The 21,683-nt window shown below is 49.8% G+C and overlaps 2 protein-coding genes across 5 annotated transcripts in view; one reads left to right on the top strand and one right to left on the bottom strand.

Annotated features, from left to right (window-relative positions):
• The window catches only part of LOC111146896 (YEATS domain containing 2), a 120,706-nt gene extending 109,241 nt beyond the window's left edge, over positions 1-11,465 (top strand). For both annotated transcript variants that reach the window (XM_022502629.1, XM_022502637.1), the window contains exons 24-31: positions 755-857; positions 1,737-1,810; positions 3,144-3,223; positions 3,899-4,100; positions 5,728-5,954; positions 7,057-7,131; positions 8,299-8,372; positions 9,736-11,465. In XM_022502629.1, the coding sequence (XP_022358337.1) occupies positions 755-857; positions 1,737-1,810; positions 3,144-3,223; positions 3,899-4,100; positions 5,728-5,954; positions 7,057-7,131; positions 8,299-8,372; positions 9,736-9,844 (944 nt within the window). In that variant the 3' untranslated portion in view covers positions 9,845-11,465. The remainder of the gene's footprint in view (positions 1-754; positions 858-1,736; positions 1,811-3,143; positions 3,224-3,898; positions 4,101-5,727; positions 5,955-7,056; positions 7,132-8,298; positions 8,373-9,735) is intronic.
• LOC111146904 (MAP6 domain containing 1) lies at positions 11,230-21,120 on the bottom strand. 3 transcript variants are annotated; one of them, XR_002640571.1, is made up of 4 exons: positions 20,711-21,120; positions 15,743-15,860; positions 15,015-15,146; positions 14,289-14,346 (listed from the first exon to the last, which is right to left on the bottom strand). XR_002640571.1 is itself a non-coding variant. In XM_022502651.1 (3 exons), exons 1-3 carry the CDS (start codon positions 21,085-21,087, stop codon positions 14,251-14,253), a joined length of 591 nt encoding a protein of 196 aa, XP_022358359.1. In that variant the 5' UTR covers positions 21,088-21,120; the 3' UTR covers positions 11,230-14,250. The 3 variants fall into 3 exon arrangements, 2 of the variants coding, with proteins under 2 accessions (XP_022358359.1, XP_022358373.1); XM_022502651.1 differs by lacking the exon at positions 15,015-15,146 and having other exon boundaries at positions 11,230-14,346; XM_022502665.1 differs by having other exon boundaries at positions 14,301-15,146.
• Between the last annotated feature and the right edge of the window lie 563 nt (positions 21,121-21,683).

The raw sequence follows: 21,683 nt of genomic DNA, 5'->3' as shown, positions 1-21,683 counted from the left end.
GGGAGAGATGGAGCATATCTCATTTGTAGACCCTTGTTATGTAGGAAAGTACTGAGGATGTTGAGTACAGAAAGGACACGACAAAGGTCATGTGCTGATGTGCAGGGTGAGTTTTAAGGGGAAGAGACTGAAAGCAGGGAAGCTGACGCAGACGTAGAAGGCGTGTGGTCATGTGCTTTTAATCCCAGAAGACTGCGGAAGTACAGGGAGGCACGTGCACCTGAGACACTGCTATCTTCCATCAGTAAATTTGGTAAGATTCAAGCCTACTGTGTTTGGCTTGGCTGTTTCCAAGCACAGTAGATCTGATTTTTGCTTTCTGTCTTATGTGTCAGAACACTAAGATAATGCCGAAAGTTGACGAACTTAGCTGGAGAGATGATATCCAAAAGGATACTAGAACTTAGAACGGGCCAGCATTGTATTTTAACGTGGCAGTGTGTATGCGGTTTAGTGAGGGGGCTATCGCATAGCAGTGTGCTTGGCCCTTGAAGAAATATATAAAAAGCCACTTTATTGCCCTGCCTTGTCACGAGCCTGGAGTCGCTCCCCCTGAGACCCGCGGTAACAGTTCTTCCCTTGTCTGCTGATCCTGTGACGCTGGGTGCCATCTCAGTCCCCCGGCTGTGTCCTTACAGCAGCTGGTGTGGCAGTTTCCTCACTGAGTCTCCGTGGAAGAGCTTTTGTTTCTGCCAGCACGTGTCCTTCCGTCATTGAAGGCTGACAGCTCTTTTTTGTTGCTCTTCCTTTGTAGTAAAGACCGAACCAGAAGTGCCTGGGCCAGGCTGCCTCTCCCAGGAGGGTCAGACAGCTGTGAAAACAGAAGAAAGTTCTGAGCTGGGAAACTATGTCATCAAGTAATTATTTCATTCCTTTCTAATGGAGTTGTGCATTTGGTGTTTTACCGGGTACTTTTTGAAACCCATGCCTGTGAGAGCTGAGTTTGTGTAGAGTTGTGTCTGTATAGAATTTAGCACTTTGGAGGGTGGGAAGCCCTCTGTCCACGTGCAGTGAGCAGGTGTTCGCTCTTGATGCACGGCCGGGGAGTCTTCACTGAACTCTTCCATATCACCTTGGGGCAGCCATGGACTTGTCGCCTCCAAAGCCTCAGGTGGGACAGATCTCCCTCCAGCGGAGCTTGACGGCATGTGCTCTCTTTGCTGAATCCTTGGGCATGAAATTTCTCGTGGTTGTAATTCTTGGGTGTGTATACATTTTACACCTGAGTATCCACACACCCGCCTGATCTTAAACAGATGACTCTTCATGGGCTGTACATACTCTTCTGAAAATACTTCATGAGGTTTTCTAATTTCCAAGTTGGGAACCCACCTCTGATCATGTATTTTGAAGTAAGTCAAATTATTGGGGATGGTGGAAACTTAAGCCACTTTCACATGATTGGTGACAGCATGAGCTGGAATAATCCTAAGAATAGGCATTTGTATAGAGTAATGTCCTGCCCTAGTGGCAGTCAGCTGCAAAAAGGTATGTGGCTAGTTAATTTTAAAATACAGATAAAATGATATTTGTATAATTTTATTTCTGGGGTCTCATCTAGTTTATGTTTAGAATGTTATCTGTGGAAGGAAAGACATCCCCAATATAATTGGTTAATTTTAATTCCCTTGGAAAGAAGGGAATATATACATGACTGTGTGTGTGTGTGTGTGTGTATGGCTAGAAACTGTTGTATTTTCTACCTTACTATTCTTTTTTTTTTTAATCCCTCTCAGGATAGACCATTTAGAAACTATCCAGCAACTCTTAACAGCAGTAGTAAAGAAGATCCCCTTAGTCACTGCAAAAAGTAAGACCATTACCTGAATATATGGATGCATTTTTAAAGCTGTGAACTATTGGGATATTGAGTCACCTTGAATCATCTTACATTATAAAGTAATATGGATGTGGTAGTTACCTTAGGTAGTTTGGGTTCTAACTATAGTTCATTTGCAGGATCTTAGAATTCACAATATCTTGGTCAACCAGTTGGTCTTTTATTGTATGTAAATTATAAGTCTATTGTGTATATAATTAAAACTGCATTAGTTTTTAATGTTTTTAATAAGGAAAGAAATAAGCATTTGCCTACAATGTGCCAGACTCTGCAGGCTCCGGACTTTTACTGTCTCTCGTGGGATAGGCGGTATCACCTCCCATTTTTACAGATGAGAAAACCGAGGACAAGCGAGGTTAAGTAACTTGCTCAAGATCACTAGCTGTGGGTGGTAAGGAAGAATACTAACCTGGGTCTGTTTGACTCCAGAGCCATTAATCTTCTGTCACCCACTGTCCCTCACTTTGTTGAAGTGCACGATTATGCAGGTTTCTAGCAGTGAAGTCTGCTGTCACTGCCCCTTGTCAGCAAGACTGAAACAAACACTTGCTTCTCAGCCACAGTTGTTCTGACAGAACCAGCTGCCTTTAGGGGGCAGGTAGCCTGTTGATACTTAGGTGTGTGCACTCAAGCAAGATGACTGCAGACATTTACAGGCAAGGGAGGAAGCAGAGTATCATATTACATTCATGGGATTATGGAAACAATAGGCCACGTACAGCCTGCCCTGTTTATTTTTTTTCTAACAGCAAAGAAATTACCTCTTTTCCCTTGGTTCTTGAAGCCTGGGGGTCATTCTGAGGTAGTTCAAAGTACACATTCAGGGACATTTTCCTAGCCCCACAGGAAAAATTTTTTAAATCCCTGTGTTTTAAAATGTTAGATACAAAGAGAATATTAGAGCTGGAAGGCAGGTCAGAAACCTTTCCCAACAGTCATTTTACAGGTTGGAAAACTGAGGCCCAGAGAGGTGCCGTGAGGTGCCCGACACTACTCAGTGAGTTAAGGCTGGATCTCACATCTGCTTCTGCTGGCGCACGCCATGTGCACTGCGCCCGAGGGGTAGGCAGGCTTCTGCCATGAAGCCGGTTCCCCAGAGGCCCCATTGTTCGCATACACGCGGATAAATAAGATGCCTTCCCTTTTAGGCAGAAGGCCTCTGTGTTAGGCTGCAGGAGAGCTTGGCAAGGTATGGAACACAGGTCCCGTAAACAGGTCTAGAAACTTCAGGACATACCTCTAGCGAAAAAGATTTGACTGCAGCCCAAGTTTATTCAGAGTGTGCTGGATATGTGCGTTCTAGGTGAAGACGCCAGCTGTTTTTCTGCGAAGTCTGTGGAGCAGTATTATGGCTGGAACATTGGGAAAAGGAGAGCTGCCGAGGTAATCCCAGTTGCTCTTCGGGCTTCCCAGAGCCTGGGGAGACGGTAACCAGAACATACGTGCATTCTGGCTGCTTCCAAAAACCTCGTCTGACAGAAGAGTGATAAAATTTACAGCGCATTTTGTTAAATATTTAATGGTAGAATTTTTTCCTCCATTTAAAATCTCAGTCTTCAAACACTTGTAGCTGCTAGCCTTTGATAGGGCTACTTGTTTCTGCGTTGATAAAAATTTCTAAACATCTTTTATGATTTTCTTTCACTATATGAAAATGAAACCAAGTATTTGTTGAGTACTTACGATGTGGCTGCTACGGTGCCCGGTGGTGGGGCTCTAGGAGAAAGTGGCACAGCCTAAGGCATATGCTTAGGAAGCTGTGAGAAGGTTAGTGTGATGGGTTTGGAGAAGTTCAGTGGGGAGAGGGAAGCTGGAGACCAAAGGTGGAGACCAGGTGGAAAACCTTTTAGGCCACACCTAGGAGTTTCAGTGTTATTTCATGAACATCAGGTAGAAGTTCCTTTGCTTCTTTTTAAAACTTCTTAAAAACACAATCAGATTAAAAAAAAAAAAATTCTAACAAGTTAAGTTAGCATGGTCATTTACAGTTGGGTGATTTATTTGAACACACTGTGAAGTTTGAAATTGATTATGATTCAAAAAAATTTTGTTTTTAAGTGGCAAAGAGCAATGACCATGCGAAAAGTCTTACAAGAAATCCTGGAGAAGAATCCAAGATTTCACCACCTGACTCCCCTTAAAACCAAGCACATCGCTCACTGGTGTCGCTGCCACGGCTACACCCCACCCGATCCCGAGACCTTGAGGAGCGACGGCGACTCTATTGAGGATGTGCTGACCCAGATCGACAGCGAGCCAGGTATGCCTTCAGTGGGGCTCCCTGGGCCTGTCAGTAGCCTGAGAGGTGGTTTCATGGAACAGGCGCTCAACTCTTCTGCTTCCAAGGTTCTTGGGCTGGGCCACTTCAGCCCTGGAGGCCTTGAGGAACAGGGGCCTTGGCTCACCTGTAGCTGTGTGTTCTGTCTCCCTCTGGTCTCAGTACAGCCCCTACAGAACTATTTGTGCCTGAGTGTCCCCAGCATTGGGCCTCAGCCAGGAATAGTCCAGCCTGTGGCATATGACAGACACATACTGTTTGTTCCAGGGTCCCCCTCCTTAGCATCATTTCTTCTTTGAAGACTTTGCTAATCCCCCTCCTTTCCTCCAGATGGAACTGACTTCTCCTTCCTTTGTGACCTTTTGACCCCTCATAGACAGGTCTACCCAATCTCCTCGAAGATGTAGGCACTGTCTTATGTGTTACTTTATCTCCAGACCTCGCTAGGACATACCCAGTGCTGGAGACAAAAATGGAAACCACTAATTAGTACTGCAGATGAGATGAATTGTTTTATGGTAAACAAACAGTTGTGCTCTGTGGGGGTGGGAGCAGGGCATAAAGGATACGTAGGGAGAATATTTTTGAGTTTCACCTTAAAGAATAAGAAGGGTTGTTTTCTCCTCCCAACCCTACTTTTCTAGAAAAGCAGGAGCTCTACCTCCCAGTTTGAGAGAGCCTGGAGCACAGGGAGTGTGTGTGTGAAGGAGAGGGGGTTCTTAAGACTTAGCACAAGTTCCATTTCCTCCATGAAGCTTTCCTGAGAGCCCTAATGCAGGATGACCTCTCCTTTCTCTGAAATCCAGCAACACTAATTCCAGAACCTTACTGGTTTGTCAGAAATAAGTATCTAAGTTCTTCGGAGGACGGAAAGCATGTTGGTCATCTCCGTGCTTCACTGGCAGCATATGGGAAGCACAGCACGTCACACACACCAGGCGTTGTGTAACAGTGACTGGTGAATTTGTAAGGGCCAGTCAGTGAAACAGAAGAAGCCAGAAGCTGGATGCCCCACCACCAGCCTGCCTGGGTATCATAAGCCCATCTTGTACCTGGTATGGACCTCACTTCCTCATCCGTAAGGTGAAAGGATGTGCTGGAAGGTTCTGAGGTCCCCTCCGGCTTTGTACTCTGTGTTAGACGTTGTGTACATCAGCATCTTACAGATGACGCTCAGTGTGTACTGTGTGTTAACATACTAGCCTCTGAGCAGTGAGAGGGGCTCAGCTGGGTGATACTTATTTTCCTCGCTGTGCACTTTAAGATTTTCCAGTCTTTAATATGAAAATGGGTTAGTTGTTAGTATCTGGGGCTTTAGGGCATGGCCTAGATTTTGGTGGTGTGAGTCCAAATTATGTACTGTTTTGTCTTAGATTGCAGTCGCATCACGTATATAGGTAACACGAGTCACCTGTCTCTGTGCTTGTCTGTCTCATAAATTCCTAGCTCTCACAGTTACAGATCCACAGCATTCAAGAACTGGAAAGAAGGTCAGCTCCCTTGATACTGACCCTTCTTCTCTGGGTCTCGGACTGTTGGTCTTACGGAGATGGTAGGTCCTTCCCTGTGGCCAGCACAGCTGTCCTAAGACTGACCCCCTCTCATTTAGAGTGCCCGTCGTCATTCTCCTCTGCCGACAACCTCTGCCGGAAACTGGAGGACCTGCAGCAGTTTCAGAAAAGAGAGCCAGAAAATGAAGAGGAGGTGGACATCCTCAGCCTCCCGGAGCCGGTAAAGATCAGCATCAAAAAAGAACAGGAAGAGAAGCAGGAAGAAATGAAGTTCTACCTACCACCAACACTGGGGTCAGAATTTATCGGTGACATCACCCAGAAGGTAGGGGTTGTGGCCTCTGCTGTTTCTTGGTCACGAGCCAGACCTTCAGTCTTGTACGTGGACGCCAGACTTGCCTGGTGAAGTAAAGGTGTGAATTTCTTCTGCCTGGTGAACTTGGGGTGTGCTCTCTGGGCATCCCCCCCCGCCCCCCACATCAGGGCAAGAAAACGAACTCCACGTGAAGAGGTTGCTTGCTGGCCATGGAATTAAAGCAGAGGCAGCTAGGGATAGATAGTTTTTTCTTTTTCTTTTTTTTTTTTAAGATTTTATTCATTTATTTGACAGACAGAGATCACTAGTAGGCAGAGAGGCAGGCAGAGAGAGAAGAATCAGGCTCCCTGCCGAGCAGAGAGCCCAATGTGGGGCTCGATCCCAGGACCCTGGGATTAGGACCTGAGCCAAAGGCAGAGGCTTTAACCCACTGAGCCACCCAGGTGCCCCGGGATAGTTTTTTACTTTTGTCTTTGGTATTTGCCTCCGTGGAAGCGCCGCTCCTTCCTGAGGCACATGTCCTAATACTTGAGAGGCCGAGCCTTTCCTGACATTTTTCTAGCTCCCAGGGGCCCTGCCTGTGGTATGGGTGTGCGCACACGCTACCCTGTGGTGCAGGAGAGAATCCCCTCTTGGCCTCTAGCAGAGCTCAGCAGTGCGGCAGCCTCTGCCCACCTGTACCCGGTACAGCTGCTTGGGACCCCGAGTGGAGGCAGTGTTTGTTTCATTTAGACAAGAAAATGCAAGATGGGGTGAGCACAGGTGCCAGCTGTGTATTCATCACCTTTTGCAAACAGCCCCTGAAGTCTGATTCTAGGCTTCCCAGTGGGTTGATTCCACTATCAGGTTTCCTGGCAAATCCTGGCCATGTTCTTCATTTGGGGGTAAAAGCAGGACTCTAATAGCATGTTTAACAACCACTCAGAAACAGAGAGGACCGTGTATTCTCCCAGGTGTTACATTTTGTGTTACTCCTGCCAAGTTTTGTCCAGAGTGCTCGTAGAGTTACTCTTTCAGCTGGCCAGCTCTTTGGATATCTGAGAAGTGTGCTTGTTTGGAGAGAGGTGGTTTTCAGTGTAGAGATAGGAAAACGGCTTTTCTGCTTTTCCAGATCGGGATCACCCTGCAGCCTGTGGCACTTCACAAGAACGTGTACGCATCGGTGGTGGAGGACATGATTTTAAAGGTGGGTGCCAGCTGCAACAGGCCCATGAGCAGCTGCCGCCCGGGGCTGGGGCACTGAGGTGCCAGTGGGCAGGATAGCCTGGGTCCCGGGCTGTTTTGAGTAAGGGATGGGGCAGAAATGGAACAGAGATCATAAGTTTTAGGATTTTTCATCTTCATTGGGCTTTATGTTTTCTGATTTTTTTTTTTAAGATTTTATTTATTTGACAGAGATCACAGGTAGGCAGAGAGGCAGGCAGAGAGAGACAGGAGGAGGAGGCAGGCTCCCTGCTGAGCAGAGAGCCCGATGCGGGACTCGATCCTAAGACCCTGAGATCATGACCTGAGCCAAAGGCAGAGTCTTTAACCACTGAGCCACCCAGGCGCCCCCATGTTTTCTGATTTTTAAAAGAACTAAATAATGGGTCTTCTGAGTGTGAAAGCATCTACGAGTTTCTCTGCTGATGTCACTCGAATGATACTTTTTAGTGCCTTCTGAAGCAATCTGAGATGAGTGCTCTCGCTGCTTTAGGACGCGACAGAAGCAAAGCCTTGGGTTTTCTCCACGTGTCACAACAACAGAGAAACAGCCACAATTGTCCCAACCCTGGGCAAGAGGATGACAAACTAGCTTCCTTACCCACCCTGATGTAGCCCCGCGGCTACTTTTCTGGTCAGATCCCTCCCCCAGCAGGGATAACTCGCAAATAACCCTCACTGGTTTTCCTTTTTTGTTTAGATAGAAATAACCCAGATTTTTTTTTAAGCTTTTATGTATTTAAGGGAGAGCACAAGCAGGCTGGGGGAGGGGCAGAGGGACAAGCAACTTGGTGCTGAGCAGGGAGCCCGAGAGCGGCTTGAGCCTAGGTTCTTGGGCTCATGACCTGAGCCAAAGGCAGATGCCCAGCCGACTGAGCCACCTTAGTGCCCTCCTCAACCTATTTTCCTTAAAAACAGTGTCTGATTAATGAAAGTTTCCCCCCATTCATAATTTCTCAGAATCTTGGGCTTTATTTTTGTAACCTAATATTTGTGGTCTATTATTTGGACCTTTAGTTTTTCCTTAAGGAGTTTTTATCCTTAGATACATTTGTTTGCAAAGTTCTGTATATGGGATGAGGTCAGATGTGTCCCTCCTCACCAGCAGGCACGTGGCCATTTTCAAGAGTAATCCTATCTTCTGTCATAGGCCACGGAGCAACTGGTGAACGACATCCTGAGACAGGCTTTGGCGGTTGGATACCGGACAGCATCTCACAACAGGTACCGAGATCTCTTTCGTCAGTGGTACTAGGGTTACAGATTCTTCCTGACAGTTTAGTTGCCCGTGAAGAGGTTTTCTGCCTCATCCAGTTGGAGATGGAGGTGTCAGTGTTTGGGACGCTCTCAGAACCAGACAGACTTAGGGGTCTGCTTGGTCATTTCGAGACTCTTGTGATTGTGAAAGCTCAGCTTTACCCAGAGGTCTGTATCTTCCTAGTGTCACTCCTTCAGACACGCTGTTCATTAGGACTCCGTTCCACTCCTGGGTGGAACAAATGCCAGTTCTTTGTAAAGAAAAGATAATATTGACTGTGATGTGTTAGATCTGGGGGTTAGATATCATATACGCTACCTGATTTGTTTTTCATGGGAGAATTCTGCCCCCTTTTTAGAAGTCAGGAAACCAGGCTCTGAATGTTCCCATTCCCTGGCTTTCCCAGCACGTACGTGGTGGGCCTCATTGGCCCTAAAGCTCACCCGCTCACCACTGCTTTGCTGCCCCCTTATTATTACTGGTCGGGACACGGAGTTTTGCCTTTTTCTTAGGCCCTAGAGCATGGCAGACAGCCCTTCTGTTGTTCCACATCCTGGCATTCCTTTCCAGGGAAACAAGTATTTTATCCCAGTACCCTTCAAGCCTGTCCTAAATTTGTAAAACTGTATCAAAAGCATCTGAGGACATAAAGAGGCCTACATCAGAGGACTATTAGGTCAGACTTCACAGGATTAGAATACATCGGGCAGTGCAGAAGACCTCTTTAAGAAAGAGGGAAGGAGAAACAGGAGTTCGGGAATGTTCCTTGTCGTGTGTGAAGCCCAAGAGTGTGGGCTGAGAGCTTTCTGTGGCTCTGCTCGCCTCCGTCGTCCCAGCTGTGGAGCTAGGGTGCCTGGGACGCTCTTAATAAAAACATTTATCCCTCTGGCCTGGCTGGGCTCCGTATCCCATGCCCCCCACAGACGGAACCGTGGTCCCGCAGTTCTGCAGCCCTTTGACTCCGCTCAGTCGGCTCAGACAGAACGACGAAAACATCATTCTGTTTTGCTGTCCACTTTACTTCCTTCCTCTTTTCTCAATCCTCAGAGGCTTTTTTCTTCATTGTTCAACCAATGCCTGGGACTGGGAAGTCTGATTTGAGCCCTAGATTGGGCTGGCTGTGAAGAGGGCAGGACAGTCTTTACTAAAACTAAAGAAACTAATGGGAAAGGAGAGCGAGCAAGAACATGCACCTGGCCTCCCCCATGCCAGGAGGCCCTAAATCCTGCCTCAGTTCTGTCCCCCTTCTGGGAGGGTGGGGTGAGGGGTGGAGGCCCTTTTGATAAATTGATTAGAAAATTGCACCTAATATGCTTTGTTTTTGGACAGGATTCCCAAAGAAATTACAGTGAGTAACATTCACCAGGCCATTTGCAACATTCCTTTTCTGGACTTTCTTACAAATAAACACATGGGAATATTGAATGAAGACCAGTGAATAGAATGAAGATGCCCTTAGAAAAGCAGGATTTGCAGATGTATCCGAAGCTTCGAACTGCGACGACTCTTCTCTTTGGGGAAGGAGGTGATTGTCTTTGTGCCTCGAAATATTATGGCTACCAAACCATTGCCTCCACTTAAATCACTGTAACACCGGAGTATTCGGTCCTAGATCAGATCCCTTTAGGACAGAAGTTTCTGAGTCTAGAATGAAGCTGTGAGGGGATGTGTGCTCTGTCAGCTTGCATTTGCTCGCTCTCTGGAAAAGCTTTGGGACAGAATCTCCAAGCTGGGCCAGGCCATGTGCAGCAGGTCCTTCTCTGGGTGTCAAGGGGCACCTTGGGCCACGCTGGTGGTCCACCTATTCTGGGACTACAGGCAGCTCCTGCAGTTACCCTAGTAACCTCTGGAGCCAGGCGGGGCTTCTGCCCTCATCCGGTGGCTGTGGCGTGGGGGACCCCATCAGCCTTAGGGGGCAATAATGCCTTGCAGAAGTCAGCAGAGCCTGGGAACCCACACGCTGTGCAGAAGTGTTTTCATGGAGCATAGGGACATTACTGCAGCCAAGGTCAGCACCGTCAAGGGGTAGGCAGATCCCAGCAAATGTCCGGGAAAGGTCTGACTATAACCAAGCAGCTCTCCCTAGGTCAGTAATAGAGAACACCCGCAAATCCCAGGCACCTGGCCGACCTGGACCAGCTTTGTGTGTGTCAGGCAGAGCTGGTTCCACAGCATTCACGGGGTACGTGGGTCACCCCGTGGTGAGGGACCAGTGGGGAGCAGCCCCTGGGCCAGGCCTGCGGGAATGGGGAGTCCTGTCAGTGGACTTAGTGCCCTGTTCTTTTCCACTTGGCTTTTCCAAAGAAAAGCGTTTCAAGGAAACACTGTGAGTGCCTTAAAGAGAGAGAAATGACTGCCGAAGCCACGAGACAGGAATGTTAGTGCTTAGAAGCAGTGAGAATAGATTGTGCCCAGATGCAGAGCCCTCTTGGCGGGAGAAGTGAACGGGAGGAGGAGGGTCCACAGGGCCCGCGTGATACTCAGTTGCATTACAGATACTCTGTCCTAACATAGTCTGTGTCGAAGGAAAGGAGAGAATTTATTCTGTGAGGAATCTGCTCAAAGGAAATTTGAAGTTTGTGAATCAGACTTACCCAGTCAACATAACTGAAGTTTCCATGAGTTGTGTAGACGTTTGGGTCAGGAACAGAAGGCAGGGAGGTGACCAAGAGATCTGCCCTTCTCTATTCAGCATCCGAGGATTTGCAGGTGCACAAGGAAACCTGTTCAATAAGGCATCAGGCATGCCCGGGCTCAGTAAAAAAGTTTAGTGCATAAAGGCTCAGATACTCTATACATTAACCACTGCAAGCGAGGCCAGTGGACAGGTGCATAAATTTATTCAGCAGCGGACTGTGACAGTTTTACAGGATGGAGGATTTGATCCCAATGAGAACAGATCGATTTATTACAGGTATGAAAGCCTAAAGTAATTATCTTTTTGCAAAAGAAATATTAAATCATTTAACAGTTCCCATATGTGTTAATGTTTCAGATGTATTTATATCATAACATGTAACATAATTGTGTAACAAAACTACAATAAACCTTTTAGTATTTGTGTTGGGTTTTTCTGAGTTCGAAGCACTACACTTTGGTGGGTGGTTCTTCCACGAGGTCCGAAGGAGCCGGGAGCAGGCAGAGGTACAGGTATTTGTGTTTACATTGATCCTGCCACTTCTTCCCAAGAATTTGCAGCTGTGCAAGATAAAGGATTACAGTTACATAAAAGTCTGGGGAAAAAATTTAGAAGATGCACACGGACCCAGAAATAAGGATTTCTGACAGCTTGGGGCAAAGGAAAACTACCTAATGGACCTCGGCGCCTCCTCAAAGCCAAGGCAAGGAGGGAAACCGTTCCTGTTGTCTAAGGAAGAAGCACACTGCTCTGTCTGGAAAGCTGGAACTGGTCTCTGCTGAGGTCTGGAAGAAGTTACTCTGGGGACACAGCCCTGCTGTGACCATCTGCTAGCAGAATGGCTAAAAAAAAATAAAAAACCAAAAATGCAGAAACATTTCAGAAATGACCACTTTTTACATCCACCCTTAACAAGACAAAGGGCTTTGAAAGCTTTGGTTCTTCAAAGGCAGGAAGTTCTGCAGGGCAGAGGGATTGGGATTCCAGATCCGTAGCTTTCCTGGGACCAGACTTCGCCTCAGCCTTTAGAGAATCGAAATGTCCAGAGGGAGGGAGAATAGGGGTGTTGCTTAGGCTCCTTTCCTGAATATTGATCTCAGCCACGGTTTTGACTGGAGCCCCAGGACAGAGATTCATGTCCCAGGCAGCTCCTCAGCTGGGGACTCGCTCTTACTGACAGAAGCCTGTGTGAACAGCGCTGGCAGACCTGACCCCACTAAAGGGGACATTCCCCCGTCTGCCCAGGTGGGCTGTAGGGTCAAGGTTTTTCAAAAGCTCCTTTTTAGGAGTTTGGCTGAAAATCCTGGTGTTAGTACAGGTATGAAAGTATTCTCATTTGTACTGGGTTTTTCTGAGTTTTGAAGCACCATGGAGCACAAGGCGGGACCTTGGTCTCAGCGGCTGTGGGGGAGGACTTCAGGGGCACCACTCTGCTTGGGTGTCACGGTGCATCCTCAGGGCAAGTTCTGGCAGCTGCTGGCAGTGCTAACACTGGTTATGCAATCACTGATACTGAATGCTTGCTTCTGGCTGAAATTAGCTGACAGATTGAACTTTTTATTTTTAAAAACATTACTCTTTACAGAATTAATACAAAATGCTTATTATATAGAAACTTTAGCAAATATAGTAAGGTGTAAAAAATTTAGTTACCCATAATTCCCCTTCCCAAAGATAATCACCATTAGTATTCGCTGCATTTTCCTCTGTTGTATATATGTGATCAGTACCACACGCCCGAGACTACTGTCTCAGTTGCTTTGGAAAGCCTAATGGGATGGTAGGCCTTACTAAGACCTAGAGTGGGTGGAAGTTCCTTCTTCAGAACCCGAGTCTTCTAATAATGAAGCCTAGTAAAGAGGATTATCGAGTTAGGGGTTTGGTGAAAAGCTGTCTGTTCTGGTGCATTCCAAAAAGGTTCCTGGGCATGCAGTCTGCCTTCAGAGGCAGGCCACGTGAGGCAGGGCTGCTCCCGCTGCTGTGGTGCCAAGGCTGCCAGGAAAGGCAGGCCTGTGGGATCCGGCTGAGGTACAGCCTTTCGGTCTGGTCTGCAGGCTCTCAGGGAGAGAAGGGGGACACAAGCAGGGTCTAGGGAGAAGGACTGTGTCAGTGGCTTCAGATGGGCCAAACCTGCAAGGGAGAACAGAGCCAGCTCCCTGAGAAGGGGGAGGCCTGGGCAGGAAAGGACAATTGTCATGTTTGTGCTTTGCTGGCCATTCACTGTACTAATAAGCACGCTGCCCGTAAACAGAAACTCCTACTAGCAAGGTAGGGGTGTTCTCCTTACTCTGCAGATAAGGAAATGGAAGCTGCTCACAGTGAGTACAGAAGTCAGGAGTTAGCCCAAGACTAGCTTCAAAGAGGGTCTTTTCACCCTAGCCTCGGGAGTGCGGAGGGTAGTGCACATGAAAGAGGGGAGGTTGGTGTGTCCTGTGAATACCGCATAAGACACCACTGTGGATGGCAGTCCAAACGGAGAGACCTTGGGATTTGTCAGCCTTCAAGGGACAACCAGTAATAGCCACGACACGCGGAAGTCCAAGAGGATGATAAAGACGTATGAGAAGGCGCTCCAGGTTTATAATTAAAGAAATAAGCTAACAAGAAATTGTAACAATACATTTTTGCATTTTAGTAAAATCTGAGATTGTACGGTTAATCTGTTCATTTCCCACAGAATGCACAGCAGCAGGCAGTCTCTTTTCTCTTAGAAACGTCTAGCATGCAAACCAATGAAGTCGGAAATAATAGAACCCTTTGTGTAAGCATATGGTTTTGGTTCTGCCTTTAAAATGATTCAGAGCATTTCCTTTACTGCACTAAGAGCAAGGCTGTGCCAGCCAGAGCCAGCCCTCCCTCTGAGGGACCAGCCCCGCTCCAAGTCGTTCGAGGGGCTGGGAAACGGGAGGTCCGCGGCTGCGTGGGGGCTGGAGAGGGAGGAAGACCCACAGGGAAATCCTGGAGTTTCCTTACCAAGAACTGTCCTTAGCCTGTGCCTCTAATCTCCAAGAGCGGACAGAAATGCCTTCGAATGTTTGACCGCCGGCTGTGCAAACTGGGCCAGGCTCGCTCGGCGTGGCCACATGGGCTGGGACTTACCGGCAAAGGAGGCAGCTTTCCAAAGCCGACAGCTGCCTCCTCACAGTGAGCTCCCCCAACTGTAAGTGAGAGAGCAGGGTGGGAGTCATCTAGGTGTAGATAACATGTTAAAGTCTTTCAGAGAATGAGGATAATCCCACTTCGTCCCAAAAAATGCTCCCAGTTCTTTGCCAGTATGTATGGTGTTCCCTTCTAGTCGTCAACTGTAAGGGAAAAAACTGGAATTAGTAATAAAATGTGGGGCTCAGAAACCTACAAGGTCAAGGACATTCATTCAGCACTTCAAGCACTCCTCAGAAGAAGCCTTTTGTTAAAACATAAGGGTCATCTGGGCCCTAAATTACGTCTTTGAAATTGAAACCCTGTGATTGATACTCTGTTCCTTTGGGAAATGACATTCTAGTTACTCAGCATCACGGTGAGTCACATGCAGGTAATAACCCAAGATCTCTTCAACCTGAATATGTGGCCATTTGTAGGCATCTCCAAGGACAGTCCCCTTGGGTTAACATAGGTCACAAAGTTCTCATGCAGCCTGGGAAAACAACTAAGTGGACTGGTTCTTTCAAGCACCTGTTATGTCTGTGTTCCTCAGCCCGCACAGACCAATTCTGTTTACAACAGAATTGATCCTTAAGTTCTTCAGATTTAAAAACTGAAGGGAGGCCAAAAGAGGCAATTAAAAGATCTGAAGCTTTCTGTACACTTCTCAAGGGAAAAGAGGATGATTGAGGCCCAAAGCTGAGCTGGGTGCTACCGTGTCCATCCGTGCCAGGCCCACAGCCCAGTGGCAGCCGGGGAGGAGTGGTGCGCACAATAAGAAATAGGGGCCTTCCCCTCACACAGCAGAGGGGCCATCCCAGGATCTCACCCAGTCCCTGAGTGGCCGAGGACAGCCCCATCTTGGTGCCAGTGTGGCCAGTCACACATTGAGGATCCGGGGAGCTGAAGCCTGAAAGATGGCTGATGGGTTAGGGGTGAACTTCTTCTTCCCCTCGGGGGCCTGAAAAATGAAATGTGGCCCCATATCAATGTGCCTTTCCCTCCACTTTCCTTCCCCACCACCTCCCATTCCAGCTCCAGGAAGAAAATTTCTGCCTCTTGTCATCCCAAGAGATGAGACTGCAGACCTAAAGGGTCTGTGTGGGAAACATGCACGGGGCAGGTCACTGCATTAGGTCAAATATGGCACCTGGACCTTTTGTTCTGCTCCCTGAAGCCTCCTTTGGGTGGAATCAGGAAGCTGAACAGTCCCAACCTCCCGTCCATCTTCTAACACAAATGCCAAGGACATGGAAAGCTCATTGTTACTGCTCAGCGGTCAAGGGTAAGATTGGGATTTAGGAGGGAAAGGGACACCCTGCTCGCCAGGAAGTCGCTCTAGGGAGATGCCCCCCCTTGGCCAGCAACCAAGGACCACTGTGGCTCTCTGCTGAAGGATGACTGAGTGCTCAGACACTACTGTCCTTGGCCCTAATGCCATTTTGCATCATCAAAATCCGACTCCTCGTCCCTAACCTGGAAAGGGGGCCTCTGTTCCCACACCCTCTGCAGCTGGGAGCCCAGCCCTTTGCCCTGCCACACCCATTTCAGGCTGACCTGGAAGCCACCCCCGGGGCTGCTGTCCCATCCAGAGCTGTGGGTTGTGATGACTGTGGCAGGTCTTGCCTTTGTGGATCTTGGCGGCTTCACTCCAGTCCAGGCCTGGAACTCCTGTCTGGAATAGAGGACATGGTTACCACCTGGCTCAGGATCAGTCAGCCCTCCCGACTCTTCAGGGGCCGCTGCCATTGTCCTGTGCTGCTTGGAATGTCCTGGCCATTCTCCACTGCTAAATTGGGTCCAGATGTGAGCACTTGGGATGTGCTGGGCATCGGAAACCAAGTCCCAGCCTTTCCTTCAGTGCTCCCTCTTTAGTCTCCAGGCAACTCTAAGGAGCCTGAGATACCCAGAACCAGTGCAGGTCGGTCACCTCCAGCCCAGGCCACTGGTGGCCCTTACATCCAAAGGAGGGAGGTGCTGGCCCAGACAGTGCCCGGCACAGCAAAGGTCTTCTGTACCTGGTTACAACAGAAGGAAAAATAAGTTCAGTATTAGGTTTACTTTTTTTTTTTTTTAAGATTTTATTTATTTGACAGAGAGAGAGAGAGAGAGAGAGATCACAAGTAAGCAGAGCAGCAGGCAGAGAAAGAGGGGGAAGCAGGCTCCCCGCTAAGCAGAGACCCCGATGCGGGGCTCGATCCCAGGACCCCGAGATCATGACCCAAGCCGAAGGCAGAGGCTTTAACCCACTGAGCCACTCAGGCGCCCCAGGTTTACTTTTTAATAACTGGTCTTATTAACTCCTACAAAACAGAACAGATTGTAGTGACTATCTCAAACAACCACAAGCTGGTCTGGCTTCTGCAGGACACCGTGCACACACGCGCTCCTGCCTGGATGCAGAAGGGGAGGACCTGGGGGTGGCTGACTCCATAGATAGAAGTGACAAGGCTGGCACAAACCAGCTTCATGTTCTCGGAGTACATTTTTTTTTTAGTTCAAGTATTTTTTTTTTAGAGGGGGAGGGGGCAGAGGGAGAGAGAATGTCAAGCAGACTCCCAGCCAAACTCCCTGCTGGGCAGGGCTCAATCTCATGACCCCCAGGTCATGACCTGAACTGAAATCAAGAGTCGGACACTTAACTGAGTCACCCAGCCGCCGCTCAGAGTATGTGTTTTGACAAAGATTTAATTCCTTGGTTCTTTTGCACTGAGACCTATTTTAAATTCTCTCAACTCCTGTGTTAGACAGTGAGCCCGGCAGGCAGAGAACTGCTGTGTCCATAGGAGTCCCTGGCCAAGACCGTGTTCTGTAGAAAAGTGTCCAGCTGGCCGGGGCAGCACCCACATGCGGGCCGGGTCCATTCTTATCTCCTCCTCCCGCAGCCCTGGCTGGGCTTCAGGCCCGAAGCCAACAGTGCTGCCTTTTGTCCTTGGCAGCAGCACAGCTGGGCACCACGAGGCCGGCCGCTGGGGCAGGGAGCGGCTGTGTCTGCCCGTGGTCAGCGCTCAGAGGTGCCAGGAGGTGAGCTGGGCCTGGGCCCTGTCAGATCACTTTTGCTTCTGAAGCTGCAAGGTTCCAAAGACCAGCTGCCCGAGCCATCTGCCATTCTGTTTCTCCTGGGGAAGCAGGTCCTCCCCTGGATGCGCCCTTCTGTCCCCAAACTGAGCTGAGCCTTGGGCCTGGCAGCCCAAGCCTGTCACCCCAGGGTGGCTGCAGGGGTCCCAGCACAGAAATGGATCAGAGCCAGGAGCTAGAGCAATGCCCCCTGGCTGCTCCTGGGTGGGGCTGGTGCCGGAAACCAGTGAGGGAAGACCTCAGCGGGGACGGAGATAGAACCTCAGACCTAGAAGCAGCAGGACCCTTTGATGGCCAGGGAGAGGAGAGCAGATTTATGGCTCTGGTGAAGAGGATATTAAAAACACAAGACAAGCCACATATGCCAGTGCCTCCCCTGACCAAGCATCCACCTGGTCTGGGCCTCAGCTGGACCCTGAAGGCTGCAGTCACACTAAGAGCCACGGGCCACCAGTGGCAATGCCGAGCGCCCTAGGTTCTCAAGGCTTCAAATGCCTTTTCTCTGAGCCTCAGCTTCCTCATGAAAAGGGCTACCGATCTCCGTGCAGAAGGCTATAATGAACCTTGGTGCCAGGCACTTCAGTGGTCTGCCCTGTGCCCCACCCAGGAAAGAAAGAGGTAGAGGACTGAGGAAGGAGGTCTTCCAGAGTGCGTGGAACTAGATCCTGGGCCAAAGGCGCTGAATGGCACCTAGGGAATCCCAGAGGGGAGAGACCAGGGCTGGCTGCAAGAGCAAGATCCGCAACGCCCCTCTGGCCAAAAAGTGAGGCCGGTCAGTTTTCTCAAGAGGAGCAGGGGCTGGCGAGTGACCATGAGGACTCCGGTACCCTCGGGTTCCCTGATCTGTTCCTTTTCTTTGTGAATTTCTTCTAACAGTTCACTCGGATTACGTGGGTCTTACAAGGAGTCAGAATGGTTTCCCACATCAAGTCCTAGAGCTGGGAGGTGAGGGGTCCCAGAGGTCAGCTGGCACGCTGTTGGGGGAGCCAAGTTCAGCAGTGGTCCTGGATCTAGGCCCGATTTGCGGGTATGGGGACCCCAGGAGTCAAGCTCTGGCTATCTGTTTTATAGAAGAGGACAGCGTCAGAGAGGCCACATGACCCACCAAGTTATACCCCAGAAAACAAGAGCTCCAGTGAGTCCCAACTCCGTGCAGTAGCTTTCCACCACTGCAGGACCCAGCTCAAGAAATGAAGGGATGCAGAGACGGCAGCATCTCAGGGGTGAGATCTTAAGGAAATAATCTATGGGAAGTCCTGAGCCTGGTTTCTGGCACTTGATAAGCAGAGAGTAACAACTTGTACCTTTAGTATCACTGGAGCTGGGAGGACCCAGTAAGATGTTCAAACCCACCATCTGCTCAACACAAGTGAGGGGCCACTTCTAAAAGCCCCGACTTCGCTCGAACATTACCAGTGAGGAGGAGCTCAGCACCCCGGAGGCCACTCACTCCATCATCAGTCTATTGGAATTATTAGAAAGCTCTTCCTTCCCTGAGCTGAAGCTGGCTCCCTGCAGGCTCTGCCCCTTCTCCTGCTCCTGACCTGGAACATCAGTCATCTGAAGGTGCTACACACCCAGGCCCTCGGGCCTCTCACCATTCAGGCCCCTCCTGCTGGCTCACTGCAAGCACACAGCAGTCTGAACCCTCTGCAGCCTGGCAAGGGCCTGAGCTGGGCTCAGTGTTGGCCTTGCCCTGATGTTCCCCTGTGCATTTCAGCAGTCAGTGTGAGTGGGCGTCGGTGAGCACAAGACCCATCTCACAACTACCTTTCCCCATTAGGTTCCTGAAAAACTGCATGCCCATGAAGGAAACCCTGGGGAGATGGAACCTTCTACACGTCTTAAATAATTACTCTGTGGAAATCCCACCTTAATACAGTTGATTTTTTTAAATAATAAAACTGAGGGGGAAAGTTCATACCTTTTTGCTCCTTTAATTCCACAGGTCAGAATTTCTAAAGAAACTGAAAGGAGCAAAGACGTTTAGCTATAAGGATGCTCATCACAACAATTTTTTTCTCTAAAAAAAGGTGTTTTTTTTTTTAAAGGTAACATGTTTAAAAAACATGTACATGTTTAAAAACAAAACAAAACAAAACAAAACAGTTCTTGAAAGGGTGAGAAGTCAGTCAGTGCTCTTCTGCCCCTGGCAGCATCCCTTCCTCCCCGGCCCTCCCACCTCTCCCCAAAGGTTCCTGTGTTTCCACACATCCACCCAGAGATAACCTATTTGAGCAGATACGCATATATCATACCCCTTTTAAAAACACAAACAGCAGACACACTGTTCTGCATTTTGGTTTTTTTATATACACCCATCCAAGATCTTCCAGACCTTCCACTATCACTACATCCTAGGCCTCCCAGTAGCCCATCCTATGGTGGAATCATAATTAGCCAGCTGCATCAGGAGCAGAGGGGACTGTTTCCATCTTCTGCAGTAGAGTGTTGCAACATACCTTAGATTCCTTAGTTCCCACCCCACATTCAAGGATACTTGCAAGGAAAACTGGAAATGAAGTACTGGATCAAAAGAAATGTTTTTAATGGTCTCAAATTAGAAACATTCTAAATATTTAATGACAGATTAATAATTGGAATATACATCAATATATGGACAAATGTAAATCCTTTGGATAAAACATTGCATGTCTACTAATATTCCTGTTGTAAAAATATATCTAGTAACACGAAGAAATCCAAAATTGATCAGAAAATGTGTACAGTATTTAAACATAGAAGAATTACAAATGGGTATGAACTCAAAAGCTTAAGGATTAGAAAGAACTACCAGTTTGGGTGGGGTTAAAGGAATTTGTTGTAATTTCCCGGTTTTCTACTACAAGTTTTGTAATAAGACAAAGAATGCCCTGAGCTGTCCAGGGGCAGAGCTAAGGTGGGGGCAGGGTGGCCCCATAGATCTCTGTCACTCAGCGAGATTCCCTAGGGGGCCACCTACTGGGAGCCCTGTTTGGTCCTCATCAGCAACGCATCCATAGAGGGCACGGGGCTGAGGGAGCTCAGGCAGCTGACCCGCACATACCCTGCCTATGGCGAGACCCACTTGGTGGAAGTTAAAGCAGATTTTAACTCCGTTGACGGCAGGGCTTTCTGATAGGGCTGAGTGAGGGAGAGGATGGAGAGGAGTGAGGTGTGAGCAAGGTAGTGAGCTCCCTATCAGCAGAGGTGCTCGCTCATTCACTGGCATGGCGGGGGGGGGGGGGGGCTGTTAGGGAGCAGCGAAGGCGATACCTCAAAGTGCACTGGGACCTGGGACCAAAGGGGATGACCTCCGAGGTCGCCTACGGCTCTCCAAGTGGTGTGGGATGGGGGCTCCAGGTGCCTCCTCCCTCCCCACCAAGGTGGTCCTCATGGTTCACAGCCTCCGTTTCCTCCTACCATGGGGTCCGGACTCGATGCACTCCCCTGCCCGAAGCCCCATACCTGTACGACGTGGTCACCACAGCCGAGTCCGCGTCGCCGATGGGGAGCACGTAGACACCCCGGCCAGGGGCCGTGGGGTGCTTGTTCCTGCGGCCGCCCACACCCGACCCACGCCCCTGCGGAGCATCCCTGGGCCCCGCGGGGGCAGTCCACACGCCGAAGTCCCGCTGGTACTGAGTGAGCGGCACGTCCCGGCCGGGGTCCCGGGTGCCAGCAGGAGATGGGCCCCTGCGGGAAGCGGCGCCGCCTGCACCGGGCTCCTCGCTCTCGAGGTCCGAGTAGCTGTGCAGGGTGAGCGGCACTGCCACGTCGGAGCGGTCCAGCTGGTTCCAGCGCCGCGCCAGGCAGCATAAGCGGCTGATGCAGGGCCACGCCATGCCGGCCCCGGTGCCCGCTGCTCGGCTCCCCGCGCTCCGGGCCGCACCTCCCCCGCCCGGCGTCCCCGCCCCCGCGGCCCTCCCCGCGCCGCCGCAGCGCCGCCCCCTGGCCTGGGGGAGGCCGGCAGTGGAGGGAGGAGGGCCCGGTGGGGCCTGGGTGCGCGCCGCGGAGGAGCACGGACCGGTGGGCGCAGAGGCGGGGAGGTGGGGATGGGAAGGCTGGGGGTGGGCACCCCAAAACGCCTGCAGGCATTCACTAGTGTCCAGCTGGAAGGTTTCATCTTTTAATCCAAAGTTTCTTTAATACTATTTTCTAAATCGGAGCTGTTTCGCCAAGAGCGAGAGCCCGGTGGCAACAACGCGGTCGCCCATGGTCCTGGGCCGGCATGGGCGCAGTCCGCCGCTGCCGGGCTGTTGGGGCTCGCAGAGCAGCCAGGGCTGCCGCATTTGTGCTAGGCTGCTCCGCGGAGACTCGCCGGAGGGTGCACACAGCGGAGGTACCGCGATGCGGGGATCACAGGGCAGACGGGGGGGGGGGGGGGGGGCATGCTTCCAGAGGACACGTGCTTGAATCAGCCAGTGAGTCACTATTCGCC

This window comes from Enhydra lutris, unplaced genomic scaffold, assembly GCF_002288905.1.
Source record: "Enhydra lutris kenyoni isolate GAN:26980312 unplaced genomic scaffold, ASM228890v2 scaffoldscaffold2, whole genome shotgun sequence".
Lineage (NCBI taxonomy): Eukaryota > Metazoa > Chordata > Mammalia > Carnivora > Mustelidae > Enhydra > Enhydra lutris.
Note: the sequence above shows the minus strand (reverse complement) of the source record. Positions and strands in the feature narration are given on the sequence as shown.